This window comes from Cygnus atratus, chromosome 26 (genome assembly GCF_013377495.2).
Source record: "Cygnus atratus isolate AKBS03 ecotype Queensland, Australia chromosome 26, CAtr_DNAZoo_HiC_assembly, whole genome shotgun sequence".
Taxonomy (NCBI): domain Eukaryota; kingdom Metazoa; phylum Chordata; class Aves; order Anseriformes; family Anatidae; genus Cygnus; species Cygnus atratus.
Window position 1 is genome coordinate 2,204,311 of NC_066387.1, and position 24,327 is coordinate 2,228,637.

At 44.3% G+C, this 24,327-nt stretch overlaps 2 protein-coding genes across 7 annotated transcripts in view; one reads left to right on the top strand and one right to left on the bottom strand.

Moving 5' to 3' along the window:
• Nucleotides 1–17,840, top strand: part of CPAMD8 (C3 and PZP like alpha-2-macroglobulin domain containing 8) — a 54,044-nt gene extending 36,204 nt beyond the window's left edge. For 2 of the 6 annotated variants that reach the window (XM_050715669.1, XM_050715668.1), the window contains exons 36-43: nucleotides 169–256; nucleotides 6,081–6,155; nucleotides 6,508–6,613; nucleotides 6,703–6,813; nucleotides 7,485–7,697; nucleotides 8,157–8,231; nucleotides 13,048–13,213; nucleotides 13,512–17,840. In XM_050715669.1, the coding sequence (XP_050571626.1) occupies nucleotides 169–256; nucleotides 6,081–6,155; nucleotides 6,508–6,613; nucleotides 6,703–6,813; nucleotides 7,485–7,697; nucleotides 8,157–8,231; nucleotides 13,048–13,213; nucleotide 13,512 (835 nt within the window). In that variant the 3' untranslated portion in view covers nucleotides 13,513–17,840. Of the gene's footprint in view, nucleotides 1–168; nucleotides 257–6,080; nucleotides 6,156–6,507; nucleotides 6,614–6,702; nucleotides 6,814–7,484; nucleotides 7,698–8,156; nucleotides 8,232–13,047; nucleotides 13,253–13,511 lie in introns of those variants that run through there. The other 4 variants (XM_050715671.1, XM_050715670.1, XM_035567770.2 and 1 more) reach the window with 2 other exon arrangements.
• A 517-nt stretch (nucleotides 17,841–18,357) lies between these two features.
• F2RL3 (F2R like thrombin or trypsin receptor 3) lies at nucleotides 18,358–20,077 on the bottom strand. Its single transcript, XM_035567771.1, has 2 exons — nucleotides 19,965–20,077; nucleotides 18,358–19,433 (listed from the first exon to the last, which is right to left on the bottom strand). Exons 1-2 carry the CDS (start codon nucleotides 20,053–20,055, stop codon nucleotides 18,358–18,360), a joined length of 1,167 nt encoding a protein of 388 aa, XP_035423664.1. The 5' UTR covers nucleotides 20,056–20,077.
• Nucleotides 20,078–24,327: the final 4,250 nt, after the last annotated feature.

Here is a 24,327-nt window from a genome sequence, read left to right on the forward strand (position 1 = left end):
CTTTCAACAAATTCTTCAAAGAAGAATAGACACTTTGTGGTTTGTTTGTTTTTTTTTCCTCTGAAGTTTGTTTCAGTTATGCTCCATTCTGAGTTGTCCATGTACCATTTGTTACCTTGGATCCGGAGTTTATTTTCATTCTCTCTCTCTTTTTCTTCTTATGGGAAGATGGCTGCATTCTGGATCCTCTAACATGGCTGTTTTGGAAGTGCCATTGTTCTCAGGGTTTCGTGCAGACATTGAGAGCCTAGAGCAGGTAAGATGTAATAAGAGTGCAAGACGTGGTCTTGGGCTGGGAATGGGCTCTCTAATTGGCAGGGATTCCCTTTGGGGAGCAATAGGAAGTAAATGCTGTTGTCTCTTAGAGCACTGTCTGAAAAAATGCAATTAAAATTGGGGGCAGGAGATTTCACACGTCAAAAAATATTTATCTGAAATGAGTAAACAGATGTTCTGAGCAAGATTAACAAATTTGCCGAACACAGTCAAATGAAAGTTTATTACTAAGCACAGAGCACAGTAATTAAATGAGACCCATTTGGAAATGCTGAAGTGAAAATGTGCTCTAACAGGAGCTGTTTATGGCTTCTTAGTGGGCTGTGTTATCTCCAACATCTGGATTCCATTTCTTTGGAGGCTCTGTGTCTTGGAATTTTTTGCCTTTTTTTTTTTCTTCTGGGAGAACATCATGTTTATTGCAAGCCAAACTGAGGTGGACAGAATGTGCCTCTTACCCAGCCAGCCCTCTAGGGGAGATGAACTGTAATCTTTAGCTTTGCTTTATATTTTGTTAAGGCATTACAGTGTATTCACTTGGTTTTTTTCTATGCTGCAAATATTTAAGGACTTAGTTTTTAAGGACTGTGTAGCTGAAGAGGTGTAAAAAGGAACTAAACTGCATCCTTGAGAACTGGTAAAGAGCTGAAAAAAAGTATTTTGTTTTAAAAAGACTTCTTCCTATAATAACCTTATCTTCATTATAGATGAAGGCAGGGGAGAGAGGGGAATTTAAAGCAGAATCATAGCAAAGACCAGGCACTTTAATTTGACATCCTAGTTCAGTGGAAGAGTGCACGAAGAGTGCACATTGCTTTGTCTTCTCTAGGATTTCACTTGATTTGGCTAATTTCTTACAAACACTGTTGCATTTTCTTGGAGAATATGAGATGGATATGTTCTTCCTCAGGGGTTTATAACCCATACCAAAAGCCCGCTGTCAGCAAAGCCAGAGAAATCTGTCCACTAGTCCCTGAGAAGAGAATTGGGCCCTTTCAGTATTAGGGAGCTGTGCTTGGAATACTTCTGTAGAAGGTGTATGTTGATCAGATAGGAAATTATTACTGCAAAAAGAAATATCAAAGTTTAAATCCATTCACAAGCTGCATGTCAAAAAATCTGATTTGCTTTCAAATGCATGCACGTAAAATATATTGATTTTTATTTGTATGTTGATGTTTGATATTCTCTCACGTGTGACAAATGGTGCAAGAAATGAGTATGGCTATTCAGATGAGGCAAGACCACCAGTAGGAGGCCTCCAGTATCCTTGTGGTAAGAGAAAGGAGGAAATTGAGGGGTCTGTAGCGGTTTTGGTTACTATTTTATCTCCTCCTGCTGAAGTGCTAGCATTACGGTTGTTTGTACTGCTTTCAAGTAAGTTCTCTTTCACAGTAATTTACATAAATAATGGCAGAGAAAATATGGATGGAAACCTGGCTCAGGACCAGAGATCTCAAAATGGGACAGGAGCAGAATGACAGGATATCGTTATGGTGTTAAATCCACGGAAAGTTTTATCAGCGGAGTAAAAGGAGGAAACTAGTTGAAGCAAAGAGCGAAGAGGGATTTTGATTACAGAAGAGAAAAACGGTTAGGCTAAGTAATAATTCCCTATTGCTGAAATGGGCTAAGAAGAAATTATAGAACTAGGAGGTACCGTTGTCCAGGCTGTACTGAGTGAGTATCTCCCTTACTGGTTTCAGCAGGGGACACAGTAAGTTTCTAGGCTGAGTCCTGAGAGGGCCCCCCATGTTCTCGTGTCACAAGGAACTGCAGAGATTCTGCCATCTCTGTACAGATGGGGGTATGAGAGGCTGGAGGGCAGCCCTGCAGAAAGGCAGCTGAGGGTCCTGGTCGCTGGTAAGCTGAACCTGAGCCAGCAGCGGTGTGCCCTGGCAGCCAAAAGGGCCCCCCCTACCCCGGGGGGCATCAGGCCCGGCATTGCTGGCCAGTCAAGGGAAGGGATTGTCCTGCTCTGCCCTGCCTGGTGTAGCCTCACCTCAAGCACTGGGTGCAGCTTTGGGCACTGCGATATGAGAAGGAGGGCTCCAAAGATGGTCTGGAGGGGAAGACGTGTGAGGGGCAGCTGAGGCCCCTTGGTTTGTTCAGCCCGGAGCAGAGCAGGCCGAGGGGAGGCCTCATGGCGGCCTGCAGCTCCCTCACGAGGGGAGCGGAGGGGCAGGCGCTGAGCTCTGCTCTCTGGGGACAGCGACAGGACCCGAGGGGACAGCATGGAGCTGGGACAGGGGAGGGTCAGGCTGGGTTTTAGGAAAAGGCTCTGCACCCAGAGGGTGGTCGGGCACTGGGACAGGCTGCCCAGGGCAGTGGTCACAGCACCGAGCTGCCGGAGTTCAAGAAGCATTTGGACAAAGCTCCGACATATGGTTTGATTTTTAGGTAGTCCTGTGTGGAGCCAGGAGTTGGACTCGATGATCCTTGTGAGTCCCTTCCAACTCAGGATATTCTGTGATTTTATGATTTCAGTCCTTGAAGTTTTTTTTTTCCTTTATGCCAAGACAGCTGTGCTGTGGCATGAGGCTTGTTTACATGGCTGGTCCCGATAGGTGTTCCAGGTAAAGACTTTTAAATGAAACGTGCTTATTTTGTATTTAGTTACCACTTAAACGCTGCCGCATGCAGCAATCGCTTCTGTGCGGTGTCTGATGATTTACGCTAACCTGTGTTCAGGGCAAGCTGTGTGCGCTCTAAGTAGAGGAAACACTGAAGACAGTTGGGATTGAGATTAATATTAGGATATACACTCTGCAAGGAAACCCTAATTCTGATTCCCCAGTGTTGCATGTTTCAAAACCCTTCTGTTTGCAATGCCTCTATTCTCCCTTGCCTTCCAGGGTGTTGCCATAAGCCTTGGACTCTGTGACACCACCCTGCCTTTGATGTTTGTTTTTTCTTGGCTTTAAAGATGCTTGCATCACATTCAATATCATCTTGCTAGTGCCTTAGCATTGCTAGCTCCTTGACCAGGTGCTGGTCAGTATTCCCAAATCAGAGACTAACAGTGAGCATAGTGAAACTGGAGCAGGAGACTGACCTGTACTGCTTGTGTCAAATAACGTGTCAATGCCTGTGAAGCATCCTGTGTCAGCTTCATGCCCTTTCTATATTCTGTCATATCCCTCTTCCTGGCCTGGATGGAAGCAGTCGAAGGGTTAATAAATAAATAAGAAAGCTGCCCTGCTACTGCAGAAGAGTTATTTCCTCACAGCTGAATGAACTCTCCAGCACATTAAGCAAGAACAGGCTTTCTCTAGCACTGAGCAGATGAGCTGGTTGCGCTTTCCCTTGTGTCGTCTGCCCGCCCCTCTGAATCTCATGTTCTGCATCTGTGGGTAGAGAAGCAAGAGTCCCAGCGTAACCCCATCTGTTAGGGTCTCGGGGCACATAGTAACAGGTGGCTTGGTTCTGCAATTGGGATTCGGTACTGGGCAGTCCATTTCCTTAACCAAAAGTGAATTACTTCCTTTGGATAGAAGAAAATTTTGCTAAATTGGGAATGATGTTCCCCTTGAAAAGCTGAGTTCAGCCTTCTTACCGCAGAAATCCTTAGCATCGGAAATTAGGGACAAAGTTCAAGCATATGGGTTGGGTAGGCAGTGAAGATGCAAATACCCTTATAATTTAATTTTGGCTATCAAAAATATTTCAAAATCATGCACCCGTTGTCGATATGTTACTAGTTTTGTATTTTGGCCACCACCTTCAACAGAGGTAGGCCCCATCATTCCCATTGCTGCATTTTCTTGTTACCCTAGCCGTTCCCTCTGTTCTTGGTGAGGAGGGGCAAGGCTGTAAATCAGATTTCCTTGTTTGTTGTTTGCCCTCACAAGAGAGCAGTGTGCACAGAGCGGACCCACGTGCAGCTCCGGGGCAGCGATGGTTAATGAATACTCTGAGCATTGATGGCAGCCCCCCTGGCTGTGCAGCCACAAATCCTTCTAATAATGCTGGGTGTCGACAAGGTCAGGAGGTCACCACAGGCTGGTATATATCAAGCTTCACCAGAAAAATGCAACTTTAGCTGAGCTGAGCATTTCCCGGTGGCGCCAGCCTCTCCAAGCCCTCATAAAAGGACTGTCTGCAGCCATCTACTGCTGAGTAATAACAGCCACCACCAGGCCCCTAAAATTATAAGGACAAATTAAATTGGCCCTTTCCATATTGTGTGTGACTTAAACACATGTTCCTTTGCTTGTTACAGTAATAGCAGGAAGCTGTGTGCAGGGTTTTACAACTGGAAGCACTACGCTGAAGAAATTCACAGTTAAAGCTGTTGGTAGCAGGTTTGGGCAAATTTCAGTAGGAATAGTTTTTGTTTTGCGTCATTTGTTCTGATACGTAATAATAATTCTTTGTCTTCCTTTCCACAGAGTTTTCATTCTAGGACCTCAAAATAACTTAGGAACAGTTTTGGTTTTTTTTTTGTTTTTTTTTTCTTTTTGAACTGAGTAAATATTATCTCTGTGTCACAAACAGGATGTCTGACAGAGGTTGAAGTAACAGGACAGTTTGGAGAATACAATTCAAGTGTCTGCTCTGGCCCTCTGCTCCCTGAAGTGGGTTTAAAACTCAAGTGTCCTTTTCCACAGGCCATCAGTTTCTGAATTAAATGTTTCTCACATAACAGATGTGTTCTGAATATAATTTATCAAAGCAGTAATGACTGATCAAATGATCAAGTACATGGAGCATGCTGGCCATTATTATATGAAGATGTTATTTGTCCGAATGTAGAAAATCATAGAAGTATCTCTTATGGAAACTTGAAGAGGAAAAAAAAAAAATGACAAAGCTTCCTAGAATTATATCAGACCATACTATTTATGTTTCTTGGGACATTCATTAGCATTTTGTTCCAGGGAGATAGTTATTGCATTCTCTGAAGTGGCGCAGTATTTCCATAAACAAGTGCTCTTGTTTCACTGTGTTCATGATCTACTGACCTGCAGTTAGCACGAGGAGGTGATCTACAGCATTTTTTAAATTGGCTGGGGTAGATTACGGACGATAGCACCCTAGATGTGGGAAGTACTCTTACACCTTGTTCTAATACTCCTTGGATATCAGGTTGTCCCAATAACTAAAAAACAAAACAAAACAAAAACCACAGAAGTAGATGTATTCTGTAGGTATGACCGGTACAATGCGTATTACAAATCCCTGGGCTTCAGAGGGATGGGTAGCGGAGGCCTGGCCTGACCCCATCCCTCAAAAGGGAGGATGCCTAGGGCTCTTTCAAATGGCTGCTCTTTTCAAATGTAAGGATTAATTTTCCTGGCAGAAGAATGTTTTGGATTTTTCAGCTGGTGGGAGAAGGGGGGTCTTTAATAACCGGTGTGATCCAGCAGTAGTGGCCTAAGAGAGTGTAAATAAGACTTTATCGAGTGTTTCGGTGCCTCTGAGGTCTTGCTTGAGCCTTGGTACTGAAAACAATCTGGGAGCTATTCAGTTAGATTATGGATGACATGTCAGGCATAGTCTGAGGGAAATAAATGTACCCCTCTCCCCAGGGACTAGGAAGAACACCCAGCATGGTGCACCTTGCAAGCGTTCCTCATCAGATCAGAAAAAAGAACACAGACAATTTTTTCCTCAGTTTTCTGACAGTAACTTCAATCCTCTTTGCGTTTCCCCTCTCTCTTCCTGAAATATCTATCTCCAGCAGAAGAAATCTCTGGGTTTTAGCATCTGACCATGAATTTTCTAAGTAGTCTGAAATCTTTCTTCTTGCAAACTGTTTTGTATAAAATGAGATGAAACTAAACCTGTTCATTTTTTCCCAGTTATTGATGAACAAGCAAATTGGATTAAAAAGATATGAAGTTGATGGAAGAAAAGTCCTTTTTTATTTTGACGAGGTAATTATTTTGGTTCTTATAATTATGTTGCTTTTCAAAGAAAGGCAAATGGCCAGTGGGTAGCATAGGTACTGTGTATTGCTGTCAGTAGTCCCTTGCAGATGTGGATCATGATGCAGCTTTAAATGTCTGGTTGCCTGAGTATCTTTTCAGGTAGGCAAGTGTTGTGGTTTTTGTTGGAAACCAAAGCATAAAAGAGGCAGTATTAGTACCTAGTATTGGAGGTACCTTCATTTTCACCAAGTGTCCAGCGCAGTGTGTTACGTTAGGGCCCATGCTGTATTTATTTGTCTCTCTCTTCATTTACAGTGTTGTTTTTGTTACAATGAGTCTTTTACGTCATTTCATGCAGATTCCTAGCCAGTGCATGACCTGTGTAAAGTTTCAAGCTTTCAGAGAGTATATAGTTGGGAAAACAGCTCCTGTTCCTATCAAAGTGTATGATTACTATGAGCCAGGTATGTGCCTGATTTCCTTTGATTTTTGCCACCATTAGGGCTCTAACCATAAGACTTAATTGTGATTTCTCATTCTTTTCGGCCTGCAGCTTTTGAAGCAACTCGTTTCTACAATGTGAGTGAAAACAGTCCCTTGGCTCGGGAGCTCTGTGATGGGCCAACGTGCAACGAGGTAGAGAGCTCAGCTAGCCAGTGGGTTGGTAAGTTGCACCAAAGCTTAGATTTTTTTTGAAAAAGGAAGCTGCAGACATAATGTCTGTGAGTTAATTAGAGGAGAACTGCAAATGATATTTAGAAAAATGTTCTATTTCGGTATCTATTAGTAGAAGGTTTACAGATGTCTGTGTGATAGCAGCATTAAAGTTATGACAATGAAACAGACCAATGTCGTCTGCTCTCCAGTCACCAGTGACTATTATTACTTGCTTCAGAGGCAAGATATAATGTATATATCTGGACATACCTGTGAGAAGTGAGACATGTTAATAAACATAAAGGTAAAAACTTATTTTAAATGCAGTTTGGTTTTCTTTCTGTAAAATATCTTGTGGTAGAGTTCGTCAATTAATTGTAGGAAGATCAAACAATTTCACTTGTCAGAGACAGAAAGAAAATCATAGATTCTGGGAAAAGTTATTCCTATCCTGTATGTCATCCAAACTGTGGGAGAGTTGCATTATCCTGTACCTGCAGTCTGCTGCAGCTTTCTTCCCAGAGCATTTTAGTCCACTAAGTTTGTAAATTTCTATGAGAAGTCTTAGAGAACTCAACATGAAAACTTACATAAGAGAAATAAGAAAACTGCCACCCCATCTCTACTTTCCCCATGCTACGCAAAAATATTCCTTTGGATGTTTTGTTTACTTTTCAGGCTTTTTTCACTCTGGACCATGCAATAATATTTTTGGCTGCTTGGAGGATGAGTATTTTGAGCAATGTATGTGTTCACGAGACTGTGGCTATGATGGGGAGCCTGTATGTGGATCAGATGGACAGATTTACCAGAACCATTGCCAGATGGAAGTAGCATCGTGCAGGAATAATACGAGGATAGAGCAGATCCCCATGTCACAATGTTCTACGTGTAGGTTTCATTCAACTCCCTTTTTCTCTTACAACCTAGTTGGGGAACACTAGAAATCTTCGTCTAAGCAAACGATAGTTACTTGTGTGTGGTAGGGAAAAGAGGAGACTTCACAACATGCTTTGTAGTGTTTTGCTACTCATATTGCAGGAGACTAACTTATAAGAGCAGCTACCTACCTGGTTAGCTCAGAACTGGATTTTCTGATCTCATGAATACGTGTTTTACCAATCTTAATGAACCTGAGAAAATTTGGTAATATTGCTTATCTGAGGTGAATAATCCTAGGTAACAAATACTGTCCATGAAGTTTAACGTACTTTGGAGGTTCTACATGGGCTTTCAAGATGTGCTGTTTGGTATACCTGAACTGAGTATATCACCTCCTTAAATGGAGACATTTTCTAGAGAGTCATTAACAAATTCTGTGACTGATGCGTTTTCCTTTTTTACTTACAGCCAAGAATTTGCCAGAAGAAAGGGAGACGCAATCCCACACAGCTGAGCAACCCAGTGTACAACAAATTCCAACAGGTAATATCATACCTTTGCATTTATCCAAGGCTTTTTTCTTTAAAAAGTTTAAAGCTTATCCTATCATTATACAAAAGTATACGTAACTCCTAAGCATGTTTAAATAAAAATGCTGAATACCTTTATCTTATAGAAAAGACAGAACAGAAATCAGAAAAAATGAAGTCATCAAGGAAATTTAGGGTGATAAGCGTTTGGCTACAGACTGTCTTCCAGTCCTTTCAGAAATTCTTGCATGATACCTGCTGGATTCAGTGCACATGCCCATTTCTATGAACAGTTGCCTAAATCTTGCAAGTGACCATACTGTTTTCTCAGCCTTGGTATATTTGAGCAATACTTCGGTCTTTTCTTTAATATCAAGCTGGAAAGATCCCATCTGAAACCAGGCTGATGTAATATGTCTCCACAAACAACTGAGCAGTACATGACAACAGACAAAACCATTGCAAAAACTAGAATCCAGGTGGATCAACTTCTGTTCATAGTTCTGTGTAAAAATTGAGCTGGCAGTCCTGATTCTTTCAGAGCTGCTGTTTGGAATAAAGGCCTTAGTGAGCAAAAATTTTAAGGTCAGTAGATGGAGTAGCCAGGAATTTGGCTGCTCATTTTATTTGGTGCTTATATTCATACATTTTTTTCCAAGACTCATGTCAGACTTGCTCCTGGCTCACAATAAATCTCACCAAGAAGCAGTGGAGGGTCAATAGAATAGTTTGTTTCATGCTGTTTCTAGTAAATAAACTGGACTAGATTTTTCCTGGCTGCTTTCCACTCATTAATTTTTCCCTGGCCTCTAACTCTCCCAACAAATTGGTAAAAACAAGTTAGTTCTTCAAGAGAAGTCTCCATGCCTTCCCGTATCCTTCTTGTGCACCAAAGTTCAGGCTTCATGTGTCCAACATGAGATAGGCTGTCCTGTTCTTTACCCTTCTGCTCTGTGGAAGTTGACGGATGTTTTTCTTAAGGTGTAAAATCATGGTGAATACTCTGTCATGACTATCTCTGTAGGTCATCCAGTCTTAAAGTTAATGCCTCTCCTATTTTCCCTCTCTTTGTTTCTGAACTTAATGTGAATATATATCAGATCGCTGTCTGTCAGAATAACTGAAATGAATGCTTGTTGTCTTTTATTCTGTGCAAATGCAATGCACCCAGCATGGAAACAGCTTGCAATCTGAACCCTATAAAGCAGCATTCCCAAACTGCTCTGTAGGACGTTGCTGGTATGCAAGTTCATAGTAAGTGTTTTGTTGCTGGTCTACAAAATGGGACTGCCATTACATTGTTCTCAAATACATATTTGATATGAATATGGTTATCTGGGAAAAAAAATGTGGAACTTGACAGTAGTCCACAATACAAACATTTTCGGAACAGTGTTTCTGAAATAATCTGCATTGAAACATCGAAGAAAAATATCCCTCTGTTTTCTGTTTTAAACAGACAAAGGTAGTGTTGTCTCAGTAGGCTATCAATAAGATCAAAAATGGCAATTCAGATTGTGTGTGTGTGTGGCATTTGTATGGACATTAGATTAATAACCACATGTATGCCATAAGGATATGTTGAAGTGCTCACAAATGGTATGAGCTTGCTGCATTCTAGGATCTGTGAGTGCTAAAGCAGAGAGTCTCCTGGAAGGCTGACACTCTTCTGAAATGAGCTGTCTGAGCAGCCATGGCAGAGTGAGCATTCAAAAATAAAACAGACTAAATCCTGCATCAGGAAAAGCGCCCAGCATGTGATTTTCATTAATCCTCTGGCCTCCTCTCAGGTCAACCGCACGGTACATGAATCAAAGTTTAACAAATGAATGAATCCCTCCTTATACGTGGGTCTCATTTGGGCTCACTGGTTTGTTAGCATTGAAGCATGTGATTGGTTTAAGTCGACTCAGGTGCTCTGGGTTTCTAGTGAAAGTTCTGATGAGCCATGTCTAAATTTGTGGTTTCCTTAAAGGATGCAAAACTCCAGGAGCCAAATCAAGATTAGGGCAGGTTGGTGGAACCGCCTCAGTGTGTTAATCTTCAGGAAATACCATTTTCGTGCAGAACCTCGTGGTGTTTATATTGTCTGAAATCCTTCTGTATTTGCCATATGACTTGTGCAGGCTCAGCTCGGTTTGATTGATGCTTTCATTGTTAGCTCTTGTCTATGTTACCCCAGCAATGGAAACAATGAGAGCCAGCTTCCTTCCAGCAAACAGTGGGGAACTTCATAATGTGTTTGGGCTCACTCTGGCAAACAGACTTGCAGTATAGTTCCATATACCCCAGTGAGTTTGCTAGAATAAACAGCAGCTTATGAGTTATGCTATGCAAGGTAAGTAATCATATGTGGCTATCCTGAAAAGTCAGGATGCAGTGCTTCTTGTGGCACCTAGCTGTTGTCAAAGCATTCTGAACTGCCGTTCAGAAGTCTGCAGCAGATGTTGCAGCAAGTGAGGCAGAAGGCTGAGGTTTGATCCTAAAACCATAACCTTTTTTTTGTCCAGATGGGTAGGTTCTCTTTGCAGCTTCAGAAATATTCTCTTGATTTAGTGAGAAGAGTGCAGGGTGACAGGACTCAACAGAAGAGAAAGCCAAGGGGAAGTACTCATGACCGAATCCCCTTCCTCAGCTGTTCATTCTCAGAGGTGAACTAGTGAGACTCAGAGATGGAGCAGGCTCTTCATGAGTAGCACGGACGCACCTCTGCCTCTAAGCATTGTGGCTCTGCCTGCATTCTTTCACAGCCTGTTCCAGTCACGTTTATTTGGAATGAAAGCTCTTGGAGCAGGAGTTTGGTTGCCAAGTGGACTATTGGTGTGTTTGTTTAGTGCCTTTCTGTCTGTGGCTTTCCTAAGACTGTTGTCACACTAGGCTACAAAATTACGGGTGGATTTCAGAGCCTAAGGGATCCTCAGTAGCTCTGATACCATCTCTCTGGTGCAGTGGTCCTTCGATTGCTTCCGCAGATCTTTAATGTTCTTCTGAAATTGCCTATATCCTCTCTACCAAAAATGCTAAATGTGTAGCTGATGGGGCTGGAAGATATGTTGATATCACAGTAAAATTGTGATTCTGCAGGTATTTGATGGAAAAGCGTGGATCAAAGTGTGGTGCAGCAGCACTCAGTGGTATCAGTGGTGCTGTAGTGTCGCACTCTGTGCTGCTCTGAGCAGGCAGCCCACCCAGCTCCGTGCTGTTTGACACCGCAGCCTTTTCCCCGCAGCTGGAGCCGTATTATTTGTACAGTTCTGCTCCAGCAGTTAGGAGGTCCAGGACCTGGAAGCAAATTCTTGGTGGTATTATGATTCTTTTATTTGGTGTCATTATTTTAAATAAATAACTAAACAAACACTCTCCCATCCACCATCACTAGCATCTAATGGGAATGTCAGAGTGAGCTCTGCTTCTAGATGGAGTCATCCTGCAACACTCCCTGGCGGGCACACCGTTCACAGGAGCGCTGTTCTTTTAGGATTGATTGAACTGGCAATGGGCCACTTTTCCTTTCACCCCATCGGTGTTCAGCAAACATTGGCTTAGGCGCAAACATTTGGAGATGGGGGAGTGGTTTGCATGCAACAGGAAATGTCGGCCTTTCATCTTTGCTTTGACTCCAGTCCTGCATTCCTAGGAAGAGTGAGGTCTGTGATGTTAATTCTGTCCCTGGTGGACAGCAATCATCCATTCGTAGAACAACTTCATGATCTGGCAGGTTCTCACATGGAGAAGGCCAAGAAGAAGTGAACACAGACTGACTCTGCTTTCAGGCAAGCATTCCCTTGCCTAGGGCTGAGCCTGTTGCTGGGAGGATGTGGGAGGCAACAGGGAAGCCTTCAGATATTTTATTTCTAGAGAACAAATGTTTTCAAAGGCCTTGACAAGTGTTCTCCTTAAATAAAGCAAGCTTTTATGAGGGGGACTTTTCCTCCCTGCAACAACTATGTTTCAGTGATTGCTTTGGTTTGGATTAGAGCAGTGTATATAGAAAGCAAACAGGCAAGATGAACAGCTGAGCTGGCTCAGGGAACAGCTTAGGAAACAGGGACCTATTGATATTCCTAGAAGTTTTATCTTGCAGTCTTACCCTCTGGACAGTGGGCAGTCACCCACTGGGAGGCACAGCCACTTTGAGAGGGATGTGCATTGTGTGAGCGACCTGCCCATGTCTTAGTATGGGCTGGAGTGAATGCATGGGGGAGAAGTATCCATTTCTGCCTGTTCCTGTCTTAAATGCTAGAAGTTCCTCAGTGGTATGAGACTGTGCTGAAGCAGACATATCTCAGCTACTACTCGGCTTATGACTTAGTGAAAGATGAAGTATTTTCAGGGTGTGGTGTAAGATATGTGACATCACAGATGAGGTATTTTCAGAGTGCAGTGTAACACATCTGTGATATCCGGTATTCCAAAAGATATCTGACTTTTATTTTGACTCTATATAGATTGTAGGGTGAACTGGTTCCTAACTTAATCATCTCAGTTAATGCCTAAAATTAGATACTTCAGAATGAGATTTAGAGATTTTTCAAATTGCCTGGCACTTTGATTCCTTTTATTTTTTACAGCGTCAGAAAGAGATCTCAAAAATTGCTATCTACAGCAGCTTTTCTACCTGTATGTGAATCTAAGCATGCATGCACTGGACTATCGACATGTGTAGCCTCCTTTTCACTGTGAGACACTGATTTGGCTACTGTTTTGTCTCTCTTCTTACTATTCCTTCCCTCTAATGTCATTCCAATTCTCTCTGTGATGCAATATGTGATGCTGAAATGCAGTTTCTTTGGATAAAGCAAAAGCTGAGACTACGGTTTCCTTTCCAGCAGAGGAAGGCCCTCCACCACAGTCAGATCTGTCATATTATTCCTATGAATACGACCCGGACCCCTATGCCTCTGAAGCTGACACTTTTGAGATTGTGGCAGAGCTGACGACAGCAAGCACATTAAAAGTGGACAAGATTCAGGAAGCGGTGACCACAGTAGAATGGTGAGCTGGAGAGTGTGGGGGATTGTAAATCTGGTTTATTAGTTATAATTTACTAATTCATATGTTGGGTCAAGTGTATTCAGTTCCTCAAAATGGGCATTCTTACAAGCGACTTGCTAGCCTCTTTAGCAAGGAATCACCAGGAACAAGATCTCGCTGGGACAGCATCCAAGTCTTCATGGCCTGGATGTCTCCATTCCTAGCAGCTTTTAAGTTTTTCTCTGCCCAGCCTCAGTGATCTTTCACAAAGATATGTAATGGGAAAGTGACTTTTTTCATTATGTTTTCTTTTCAACAGAAATATATAATTTAAAAAAAGAGAAGAGGCTCAGAATCAACTCCTGTATGAGTTTGTTCCAACAGACGACCTGCTGCAGAACAGAAACCGAATGATGACTACTTCCTGATGCCCTCAGAACTGTAGGCTTTGCTGCCCCACGGGGGTGGATCTGGAGCGCTAAGGGGGACACTCAGCATTATTCTTCTGTCAATTTTCCTGCCTTTTGTGCATCCTCCTAGGAGTACTTCCAAGGATGGGAAGCCAATATACTGTGCCCTCTAGGTGAGAAAAATAGGGGCTGGAATTCAAACTTATAGACCTTTTCAAAATGTTTTCTCTATTATCAGGATACTGCAAATGCCATTTCCTAGCTACATTTAGAAGCTAAGTCCAGGCCTCGTGCTTAGCTGAACTGCTGCTTGAGGAAGGATGGCTGAGGAGTTTTCTCTCAAATTATTATAATAAAAATCAGTATGTTTTGCTAATTATGACATAAGGGGCTAATCATCTTCTCTAGCCTGTAAGTCTACTGTACCCACAATTATGTCCTACAAGAGGAAAAACTGCCCTAATGCCTCCACGTTCAGGAAAGATGTTGGGAGGTCCATTTCACAAGAGAAAACTCAAATCCACTGTCAGACAGGGCTGAAAAGCTTCAGGTGGGGAGTTTGCTAGCCATAGCAGTGACCAGGATCTGGTGGGTGAGCCCTCTTCATTTTGCACTATGTGCTGATGAGGTTTGCTTGCAGCCTTCTCAGCTCTGCAGCCCCTTTCCTCCTTGTAACCCTGACATGAACTGACCCAAGGCGCAGTCCTTTTAAATGCTCGCCTGACTTCACCAATCACTTTTATCCTGCTCCCACCAGCATTCCCATACAATGATTTCTTTTTCTGGATATGGTAATCTATGCATAGGCCCTGGGCCTGCTTGCCAGTACAAATCACTGGTGTCACAGAGACTGGACTCCCTTAGACTGACCTGCCCCAAGCAATGCGGTAAAACTAAAAACAAAAGCTTTGTGTTTCCAAAAGTGCATGAGCCAAGACTTTTTGGTTTCCCTTCCTGCCTGGAGCAGCATTGTTCTCTTTGGAGGAGTTAGATGCAATTGCCTGTTGCAAAATAGTGTTAATATTTTATCTTCCCACGTCTATTGTTACAGGGACCCAGAGTGGGGTGGAAACTCCTTTTGAGGGTGTTTATTGGTGAATGGAAACAGGAAAAAGCCCAGCTCCATTCATTTTTAGGGCTTGTTTACACAGGAACCCTGACAAGAATATATCCCAGTATAGACATTCCATTCCAGAATAAAAGCAATTTTATTCCAGAAAACTGTCTACATGGGGACAAAACAGGAGGTATCCCAGAAGTTGGGCATTTGTAGTTTCCAGTCCTTTTTTGTCTGGGGCTAGATATATGCAGAATGTAACTGACACGATGAAGGTCTGGGTCTTGAAGTTCTCAGAAATTTCAGAACTGCTTTGTTGGCAAGTTACCAAGCCTTCCTTCGTGGCTGCTGTGAGCTCTCCTCACAGCATCTTGACGTGGCTGTTGCCCATATGCACCCACTGCTTCTCAGCAGAGCTTTTTGCCACGTCTCTTCAGTGTGTATGAACAGACCACGTCCTCACTGTGTCCCCACTGCACAGCAGAAGCACTGGTGGCTGCATTCCTGTCTGGCAGGTAAATAAATGCCTTTAAACTAAATTCCATCTCCTGTAAGCAACTGGCCTGGCAGATGCTAGCTATTGTGTACACACACAGGACTGAGTCAATATTTATTCCCTGGGTAAATAACAGACCTAGTATGAGCTGCAACAAGAGGTTGTTTTGTTGTTTCTTTTTTTTCCCCTTTTCTAAATATCAAAGCTGCACAATACAAACCCTGCTGTTTGCTGGTTCCAGCCTCAGCTGTTTAATGCTTCAAGGCTGGAGAATGAGACATTTGGTCACCCTGATAATGTCTGTGTGAATGGCTTCCCACAGGAGATGGGACCTGTGCTCAGGGTTCTTCAGCCTCCTGTCCTCTGTCACCTTCTGGCTTTAGTTTCCCTGTCTCATCCATTTAATGCTTGTAGATAGATATTTTAAGTAATTTCATATTGCTTGATCCTCTCATAGATCCATGGGCAGTCAGACAGTGTCACCACTGGGCACAAGAAGATGAAGGTAGGGAGATTCAGCTTAGTATTAAACATGACTTCCTTAATTTCCTCAGTCTCTGTTACATGTAATCCACTAATTCAAGATACAAACATCTCCCCATTACTGCCAGCTAAATTTCTCCTTGGTGCCAGCCTATCAATCATGGCTTTGGTCTGTGGGCTCTCTGGGTGCCAGAGCACTCACCTGTTTGAGGCAGGGGAGTCTTGCTTCTGTTTTACCACTAGAAGAACTGACAAAGAGTCCTGGACCCCTAGCAGGCAGAGGCAGAGCAGCCTCAGTGTCCTTCAGCAAAGGCAGTTCTAAATGGGATGCTGCATGTGAGGTCATGTGCCAGGCTTCCTGTACCCTAAAGCCTGACATCACCTTGGGTGCTTCTTCACAGCTTTCAGGGAAATCATTAGTCCATCGTCTCTTCTTCCTGCGTTCCTTAGGTACATATTGGCAGCTCTGCCTCCCCTCACTCCTGCCACCAAACTAGCTCCTTTCTAGAGTTAAAAATCAGTCATTTGATTTAAGGAATCAAATAAAGGAACCTACAAATACACACCTGTTTGCCTTTTCTCCCTTGTTACAGTAGTAATGGAGCAGGTCTCTGTCCTCCTCTCCACCCCAGCTGCTGGTCCATAGCTTTCCCCTGTCCCCAGGTTGTTCCTGTTTCTTGTTATCATCAGTAATTCTTATCCAGGAAAAAAAAATAATACCTATTTTTCTTCCTTTCTTTGAAGTCCTACGTGTAATACACAAACGCTTAGGGCTAGATCCAGGAGGACCACTTGACACAACATAGCCATATCAGACGCAGTATTACTCAAGAAAAGCAGAGCTTCTGCTTCTTTGGGCTTTGAATTGTTTGTGGCTTAGAGACATATGCCTCCCTCTGTCAGAGATGCTTCTCCTTTCCTTTCTCTGATGGTCCCTCACTGCAAAAGGAGAAAAGTGCTGGTGGGTTTGTAAGACACAAATTCCTACATACATCAAGTTACATTACTGAATAGCTACAGCAGTGCTAGTTATCAGTGATTTTTGCTTGCAATCCTTTCAATGAAATTAATATTTATATATTTGTAACTGTACATTATGCAGAGTAATCATTACCATGGTATTTATTTTAAAGCAATAGTTCCCTTGTCCTTTCTTGTCCAAGTGTTTTGGCCTTGCCTCTTTCCCTCCTTCTTAATCAGCCTCAGTAGGAAACAAATATCGGAAGAATGTTCAGTTTGTTTGAATAGCATCACTGAAACAACAGCACTTGCTTTGCTGACACTGATTATTGATATTTAATGCAGAGTAACCTGGTTTTCATTATTGTGGATAGATGATCTATTTGGAAAACCTCAGCTCAGTTTGTTGGTTGTTTTTGTTGTTGTTGTCGTTTTTGCAGTACTTGCTATTTCTGACTGAGTGACAGTAGTCTTGGCTTGCAGCCTGGCTCCACCACATCTCCTGTGTTCAGTAGCTGGCACGTTCTCTGTACGTGCACTGCTGCACCCGTAGGAGATGGGCTCTAGTTTTTCACCTGCATTTCACCCCTGCACGTACATGTAAACGCAAACAGTTCTATGATCATTTTTGTTTTGTTCACACACATCTTAGCAAGTCTGAGTCCAGAAAAGGGTTTGTTTTAGATTATGATAAATATTTTATTAAAAACTGATTTTAAAACAATGCTGTTTGTCTCTCTTTATTCACATTGTAGGCTGTAAGCTTGTTTGATCATAGATCACAGAAGTCATGCCTTTACCCATAAAACTGAAGAATTCAGGAACTCTAAGGAAGTTGATCACTCATTTTCTACCTTGTGCCTCACTGGGTTATTCCCAGAGATGAGCTGGCCCTATTTTGTCAAATTTGCCACATGCTCCAGGATTGAGCAACAAGCTTGGTTTCATAAACGTGAGGTCTCGATTGCGTGTGTCATTAAGCAAAAGCAGTGATGAGTTTCTAGAGTGAGGGTTTGCTCAATTCCTTCCTGAATGTTTCCCTTCAAGAGACATAATACAGTCTTTGCCTCAGAGCAATCATGGATGCCGAGCATCATAGGATGAATGAATAGGATTTTTACACTTATTACCAACAATGGGCTGGCATTACCATGGTGGTGTTCCTTTGTTCACTAGTCAAGCCAAGAATGTAAGTGGTAGAAAAGCTAGTGCTGTACATTCTCCTGACAGAGGAGTATTTTATTTCAGAATACATTCCACATAGGTACCTCCTAGTGCTTTTGGAATGTTTAGAAATTTGATTTTGCTAAATGCCTGTTCTTTTTCAGTTTTAGGTAAAAGGACTATGTGTTCAAAGACAGCAAGAAAGCCAGTAGCAGAAAAGGAAATAGAAAGCAGATAGCAACCAGCTTGCAACGTGTGTTAGGAGAAGCAGACCGAGGTGTGTTAGCAAAAGCATCCCTGGCAATATGAGACCAGATGAGAAGTTAGGTGCAGTGTCCCAGTAACAGATCTATTCATGTTCAGCACTCCACATCTTATCTGGACTCCACACTTTTCAAGGAATGCTGTGGCCTAGGTTTATTTGGTCTCAGCCATGCAGACAGAAGAACGTGGCTCTTCCTTACCAGGACTTGCCTACTAGGACGTACTGCTTGCTGCTCTGGATGAAACCTGTGAAATCTCAGCACTCACTGTCTTTGTCTTATCCCCACTGTATGTTGTGAGTGCCTTGGGAGCAGGGAGCTGGGCTGGAGGCTCATACCAGCAAATCCTTGGAACTTTTCTGAGGGAGAGTTTCTTTGGAGGTTTTTAAGGATGTGGTGGTTTTTTTGCTGTGATTGAAGAATCTCCTCCTCACCTTATCCCGGAAATCTTCAGAAACATAGTAGTAGACGAAGGGGTCAGCACAGCTGTTAAAGGTGCTGATGGCCAGGCTCACCATGTAGCTGATATACAGGTTACCGTACAGCTTGGAGTGATAGCTGGAGTAATGAACGAGGAGGAGAACGTTGCTGGGTGTGTAGAAGGCCACGAGTGTGAACAGCACGAGAGCTGTGAGCTTCATGGAGTAGGAGTACCGCTTGCCGTTGTCCAGGAGGGCTCGCAATACTGAGCAGTAGCTGAACAGCATCACCACCAGAGGAGCAAGGAAAGCGCAGGCAATGAGGCAGATGAAATAGTAGAAATAATACCCGTCATCCTCGTGCCTGGGGAGAACGTCGTGGCACAGGGTGGTGTCTGCTCTGTACAGGGGATACGACTGCTGCTGCAGAGTCAGGGGCAGGGTGAGGGCAGCAGCACAGAGCCAGATGGCAGCGCAGGTACAGGCAGCAAAGGCAGGGGTGCGGAAAGAACGGGAGAAGAAAGGATGCACCACAGCCAGATACCGGTCGACACTGATGCACGTGAGCAGCAGCACTGAGCAGTACATGTTCCCATAGAAGAAAGCCGTGGTGACCCGGCACAGGCCTTCCCCAAAGGGCCAGTTGTTCCCCAGGAAATAGTAGAAAATCTTGAAGGGCAGCACCAAGATGAGCAGCAGGTCTGCTGCAGCCAAGTTCATCAGGAAGACAGTGGAGGTCAGCTTCTCAGCCCTGGTAGCCAGGACCCACAGGGCCAGCCCGTTTGAAGGCAGCCCCACAAGGAAGACGAGGGTGTAGAGGCAGGGGATGAGCCGCACGGTGACCACGCTATTCAGCTGAGAGCGGGTGGCTTCGTGTATCAACAGGTACGTGATGTTGTTTATCGTTATCTTTTCCCCTGGGATGGCTCGGGGACACGGTGTGATCTCTGGTGTCATTACCTGCTCGTTGGTGGCGTTCTGAGAGTAATCTGTCGGTGCAAACACAGTCTGTTACTTGCTTGCATGCGAATGCTAGCACTTTGCAGAACAGGCTGGATACACAATGCTTACACCAAACACTAAGGTTTTGCATTTTATGCTGGGGTCCCTTGCAGTAAGAGTATTCTGTAAGATGTTGTGCGATGGGCAGAAAAAGCTAACTCACAGAGTTAGGTGTGCAAGAATAACCATCAGCGACCTTACTGAAAACTTACACGACTGCTCTGTTCGGTGGTGTCCCACCGCTCACAAACAATTGCTATGGCGTGCAATTATCAACAGGCCTGGGGAAACACGGTGCTTCCTCTGCCCAACTGTCAAAAGAATCCAATTCACCCCGTTTCTTTCCCTTTCGTAAGCATCTTCTATCACCTCCTGCTCTAATTCGAGTATGCATCAATCTCAATTAGAGCGTGCACCCATGTGATAACATGACAAAAAGGAGTTTCCAGGGATCTTAAGAAGGTACCTAGTATCCAGTACTTTAAGAAACAATTTTTCACCCGAAGATGTGCACTCACCATCGTATTCTGGAAAGGCCAGGCAGAGTCCCCAGAAGGCACAGCAGAGCACGAGCCGGGGTGACAGCCGTCCGTTCCTGGAGGTCTCCATTCTGGTGTGGCAACCAGGGAGCTGCTGGGCTCACAGCTGTGTGGGAAAGGCAGTCGTGTAGTGACCGTGCTTGCGCATTTCCTTCTCGCAGTCCTTAACGCACGGAAGCACCAGGCTTATCCTGTGAAGCTGGAGGCCTATGGGGGTTGTCACGACATCCCTACAGTCTGTTGAGTCCAAGCAGAGACGTAGCTCCAGTGGCAGCCGCGGGACCAGGATGGATGCACGTATCCAGGTCCACGGGAGCTGTGTCTCATTGTCAGAGCTCAAATGACTCATTTTGGGCTTCCCTCCTGCTCCAGAATATTCCTGAAAATGAAAAATGTCACATCTGACGCACTTTGAATTTGATGTAGCGTGTAAACTGAATCGAAATGCCTCTGAGCTCCTGCAGCCAGCGTCCTTCCACTCCAAGTGGCTCCACATATTTCAGGTCTTTTCCCACACTAACTCAACAAGTTGGGAAGACATCGTCCCCTCACATAAACATAAATGAAGTACTGGAGAACTGCAGATCCAAACAAACCTCCCAAGCTCCTCGGGATTACACAAGGCTCTTACAGCCTCATTTTGTGACAGTTCAGGGCTTTTAGTGGCTGCCTTGCAGTCCCCAGATCAGGCTGGGCCTTTCAGAGTTCTTCTATTTCTTTATTTGTATGCCTCCAGGGCAGACAGGGAAATGAACTGCACCTTCCTTCTTGAGCTGGCTGCAGAGGTTAATTAAAAGCCCCGTGAGTCGGATCTGTTTGCACTTGAAAGCAGCAGGACTAGCACGCGCCAGCCTGGGGTGCCGTAACATCCAAGCGATAAGTGGCAAGATCCCATGGCTGACGGAGACGTGCTGCTTCCACTGATAAATCCCCAGGACAATGGAGAGCAGCTCCGTCCAGCAGGAAAGGGGCCTGACAAGGGTCCACAGGAAGCCTCTGCTGTTGGGCAGATAATGGTGAATTTCACTCACTCTTGCCCAAGAGCTGTGTTTTTCCTAGAGATGTGCAGCCTCCACCCAGTGAATCCCTAAAAGAGTAGAGCACTCCTTACTAGCTAGCAGCCTGGAGCAGCAGCATGCTGCTGCCACATACCTGCTGCTTGCATGGAGATGGTGACTCTCATAGAGTTGTAAGAAGGACCCTTTGCACTGGCAGATGTTCCCTGAGCCTTTAGGACTGTAACAAGATTCTTTGCTGGTCCCCCCATCCTCTAACTTTGAGAGTGTAAGTCCCTTCCTTGCTCTGCCTTGATAACGTCACTGGGGAAGTCCCAAATACTCTCCCATCATCTGCATATGAGCTCCATTAAGCTTCCCAGTAATCCAGAGGGTGGGCAGGAGGTCGGAGCTTGAGAGGCTGCTGCTTTTTAGGCTGTTGCTCTCCAGTCCCCTGCCTGGCTCTGCAAGGAGGTAAAGACAGAAGCTGGAGCCTGGGCAGTAAGAATTGTAAATTTGGTTTGGCAACCTGAGGAGGAGTTCAGTTCTTTCTCCTCAGCTTATGAATGGCCTCTTCTGTGAAGGCTGCAAATCTGAGCCTGGCTGCTGTTTGATGAGATTCCTCTATTCCAAGGAGAAAATGATCCTATTTCCTTTGCTTTCACCATATTCCCACATCCTTGTGCCGAGCGTGTCGAGAGGTGGGGTTCCACTGGCAGGGACAGGGAAGATGCAATGTTAGATGTTTTGCTTTTGTGATTCTCTCAGGATTTATGAACCATTACAGAATGACTCATGTGGCCGCATATTTTCCATGCCTCAACCAGGATCCTTTCCATGCTCTGTATGCAAAAAATTAGACATAATCAGGTTCAGATAGTGTGCAAATCGCAGCCCCGTTTCCTATGGCCAGGTCTCTGGAGTGGAGCAGAGAGAGGTTATGCCTTGCCGTAGCCTTCATTTTTCAGATGCTGTGTGATCTTTAGTGACTGCTTTAGATGCAGAACAGCTTGCATGACCATTCTAATGCCAGAGGTTTGTCACGGCTTGTTAACATCTCTTTAAGTTGTGTGATCCCTGCCCTGTGGGGTAACAATTTGGTTTTAAAGCTATTCGTTGTGCAATAGGCCATCTCCTGGGAGCAGGCACGCTTTTCTTCCATGGCTCTGAACCCTGAAGATGGAAGGAGAACAGGTTAGGGATTTTAAAGCTCTGAGGGAGGGTACAAACACGACCTGCCCTGCCCCAGACGTACATCTTTAAGGCCTGGAAGAACAAACTTTGGGAGGCAAATGGCATCTTCATAATGGGGCTTACATTTTGCTCTGTTCCAGGAGCTCCAGGGAGTTCTTCAGCTGCAAGCCAACAGGTGAGAAGACATCTTAGTGCGGCTAATACCTGCCCCAGGCTGAGCTCGCGTTTGCTTTGCAGACACGAGGAGCAGCTGACTGTGGAGGCAGCGGCTCTGCCTTAGCGCCAGCAGCACGGAGCATTTCCACCAGTGTCAGCACAATGTCACATTTTCCATGAGTGCAGTACGGGCCCTGCCTTTCCCAGCCGCTGGGTGTGCAAGCATCTGAGACTTCTCAGAACCACCAGGCACAGAAACTTCCACCGACTATTGAAATAGAAATGGTGGGCCTTTTAAGCAGGATCACCCACATCCCAAATCTGCCTTTGCAGGCTCTGGCACCTACAGGCTGACTTCATGCCCTGGGCACTTCTGACTTCTCCAGCTCGTCCTCCTCTCATTTTGTGGGGTCTCACACCATCACCCTGCGAGCTGCCTGGCTCCAGGGAATCTGTGGCCCTCTTCTGCTTGTCCTGCTCTTCTCTTCCACTGGGATCCCACCCATAGCTTTTCCCTTCCATTCTCGTTTGTTTTCTCCTCACCACTTTGTAAGCTTTATGCTGGTACAATATTCTTTGGGAGACTTTCCTGTTTTTGACAATTTCTCTTCTGCTTGCACTTTTCACTCCAGAGGGTAAGAAGCCCACACGAAGTTATTATTCAGGAATGGCTGGAGTTTATTAGCATCACTCTGACTCACTAGATGTCCTGCAATAGTTTCTTTTGGACTTTTCTCAGTAAGTTATTGACACTGGAGTGAGGGCTACCCTGCCTGATACAGCCACCATCCCTTTTAAGCACTGGCCTTCGATTCATCCTTTAGAACAGGTATGGATTAGCATTGCTAGACTTTAATTTAGTCTTAAATTTTGATGAGTGGAAGAAAGAGGTTGCCTCTGGTTTCTTTAGGGTAGCTAGGTTCTAATCCAGAGGAATGGCTAAAGCATGAATAAAACCTTAACTCGTGTTTACACACACACACTTCTAGGATACCTGTCACTTGTTTTCAGCCCCCTCTCTCTCTGTGCATCACCGTGATACAGTAACATGGAAAAAAAAGTCCTGAAATACTAAATACTGCGTTTGGGTATTCCCTTTAGCAATTCTTAATTTAATTTATAAAATCATTAGCTCTTACTCCATCCTGCAAACCTGAAAGATATTTTAAGCTGTCTGTCATTGCCAAATGACCGTCCACTTGCCGAGATCTCCAACTGCTTTTGGGTGATGTCAGCTCTGGCTGTCCCTCCACAGGGCCTTTCGCCTCCCCTAGAGCACGGGGAACGTTCTTTGTGAGGAGTCCAAGGTCTCTAAGAGGAGACTCTTGTGTAAAGTGTACTGTGTCCTCTGAGACGCCATTACCATCATTTTCATCAAATTATTTCATACAATTTATGCAGCAGAGGAATGTTATTAGGAGAACAACAGTTGTTTCCCTGTGAGCGAGTAATACGCTGCACAGAAAGGAGAGTTGCCTTTTGTTATGGCAACGGAAGTGTTGAGAATGATGTAAAGGAAACTCCTATCAGATCTGGGTCACATCACGACAGCTTAATTTGCAAAATCTACACATTCAGTTGTTGTGCAGAGCTCACAGGGAAAACAGTTAAACATGTTATTACCCAGGAATTTGGGGAGGTTGAGGGAAAGGCGGGGTGGGGGTAATTTTCATGGTTGCAGTTGTATTGTCTTAACCTGGAGCAGATGTGCTTATAGATTTCGGAACTGGAATCAGTCACTTTCTTGAACGTCTGTTGTATTTAGCGTGCGAGTACTTGGGGGCCAGGCCTGGACCACATTTTTGCGCCACACCTCTCAAGGCAAAGGTGCTGCTAGAAATAAACCAATCTGCGAAAAGATACGCTCGGCTGGCACTATACAATGTCTTCTTTTGATACCTATCTCCACATGGAGCAACTGTGCCACCTCATGGACCTCTCTGCTCTCATCCAGACACGGGCCTTTGCTCCAAGAGGTCTTGGCAGCACACACCTAA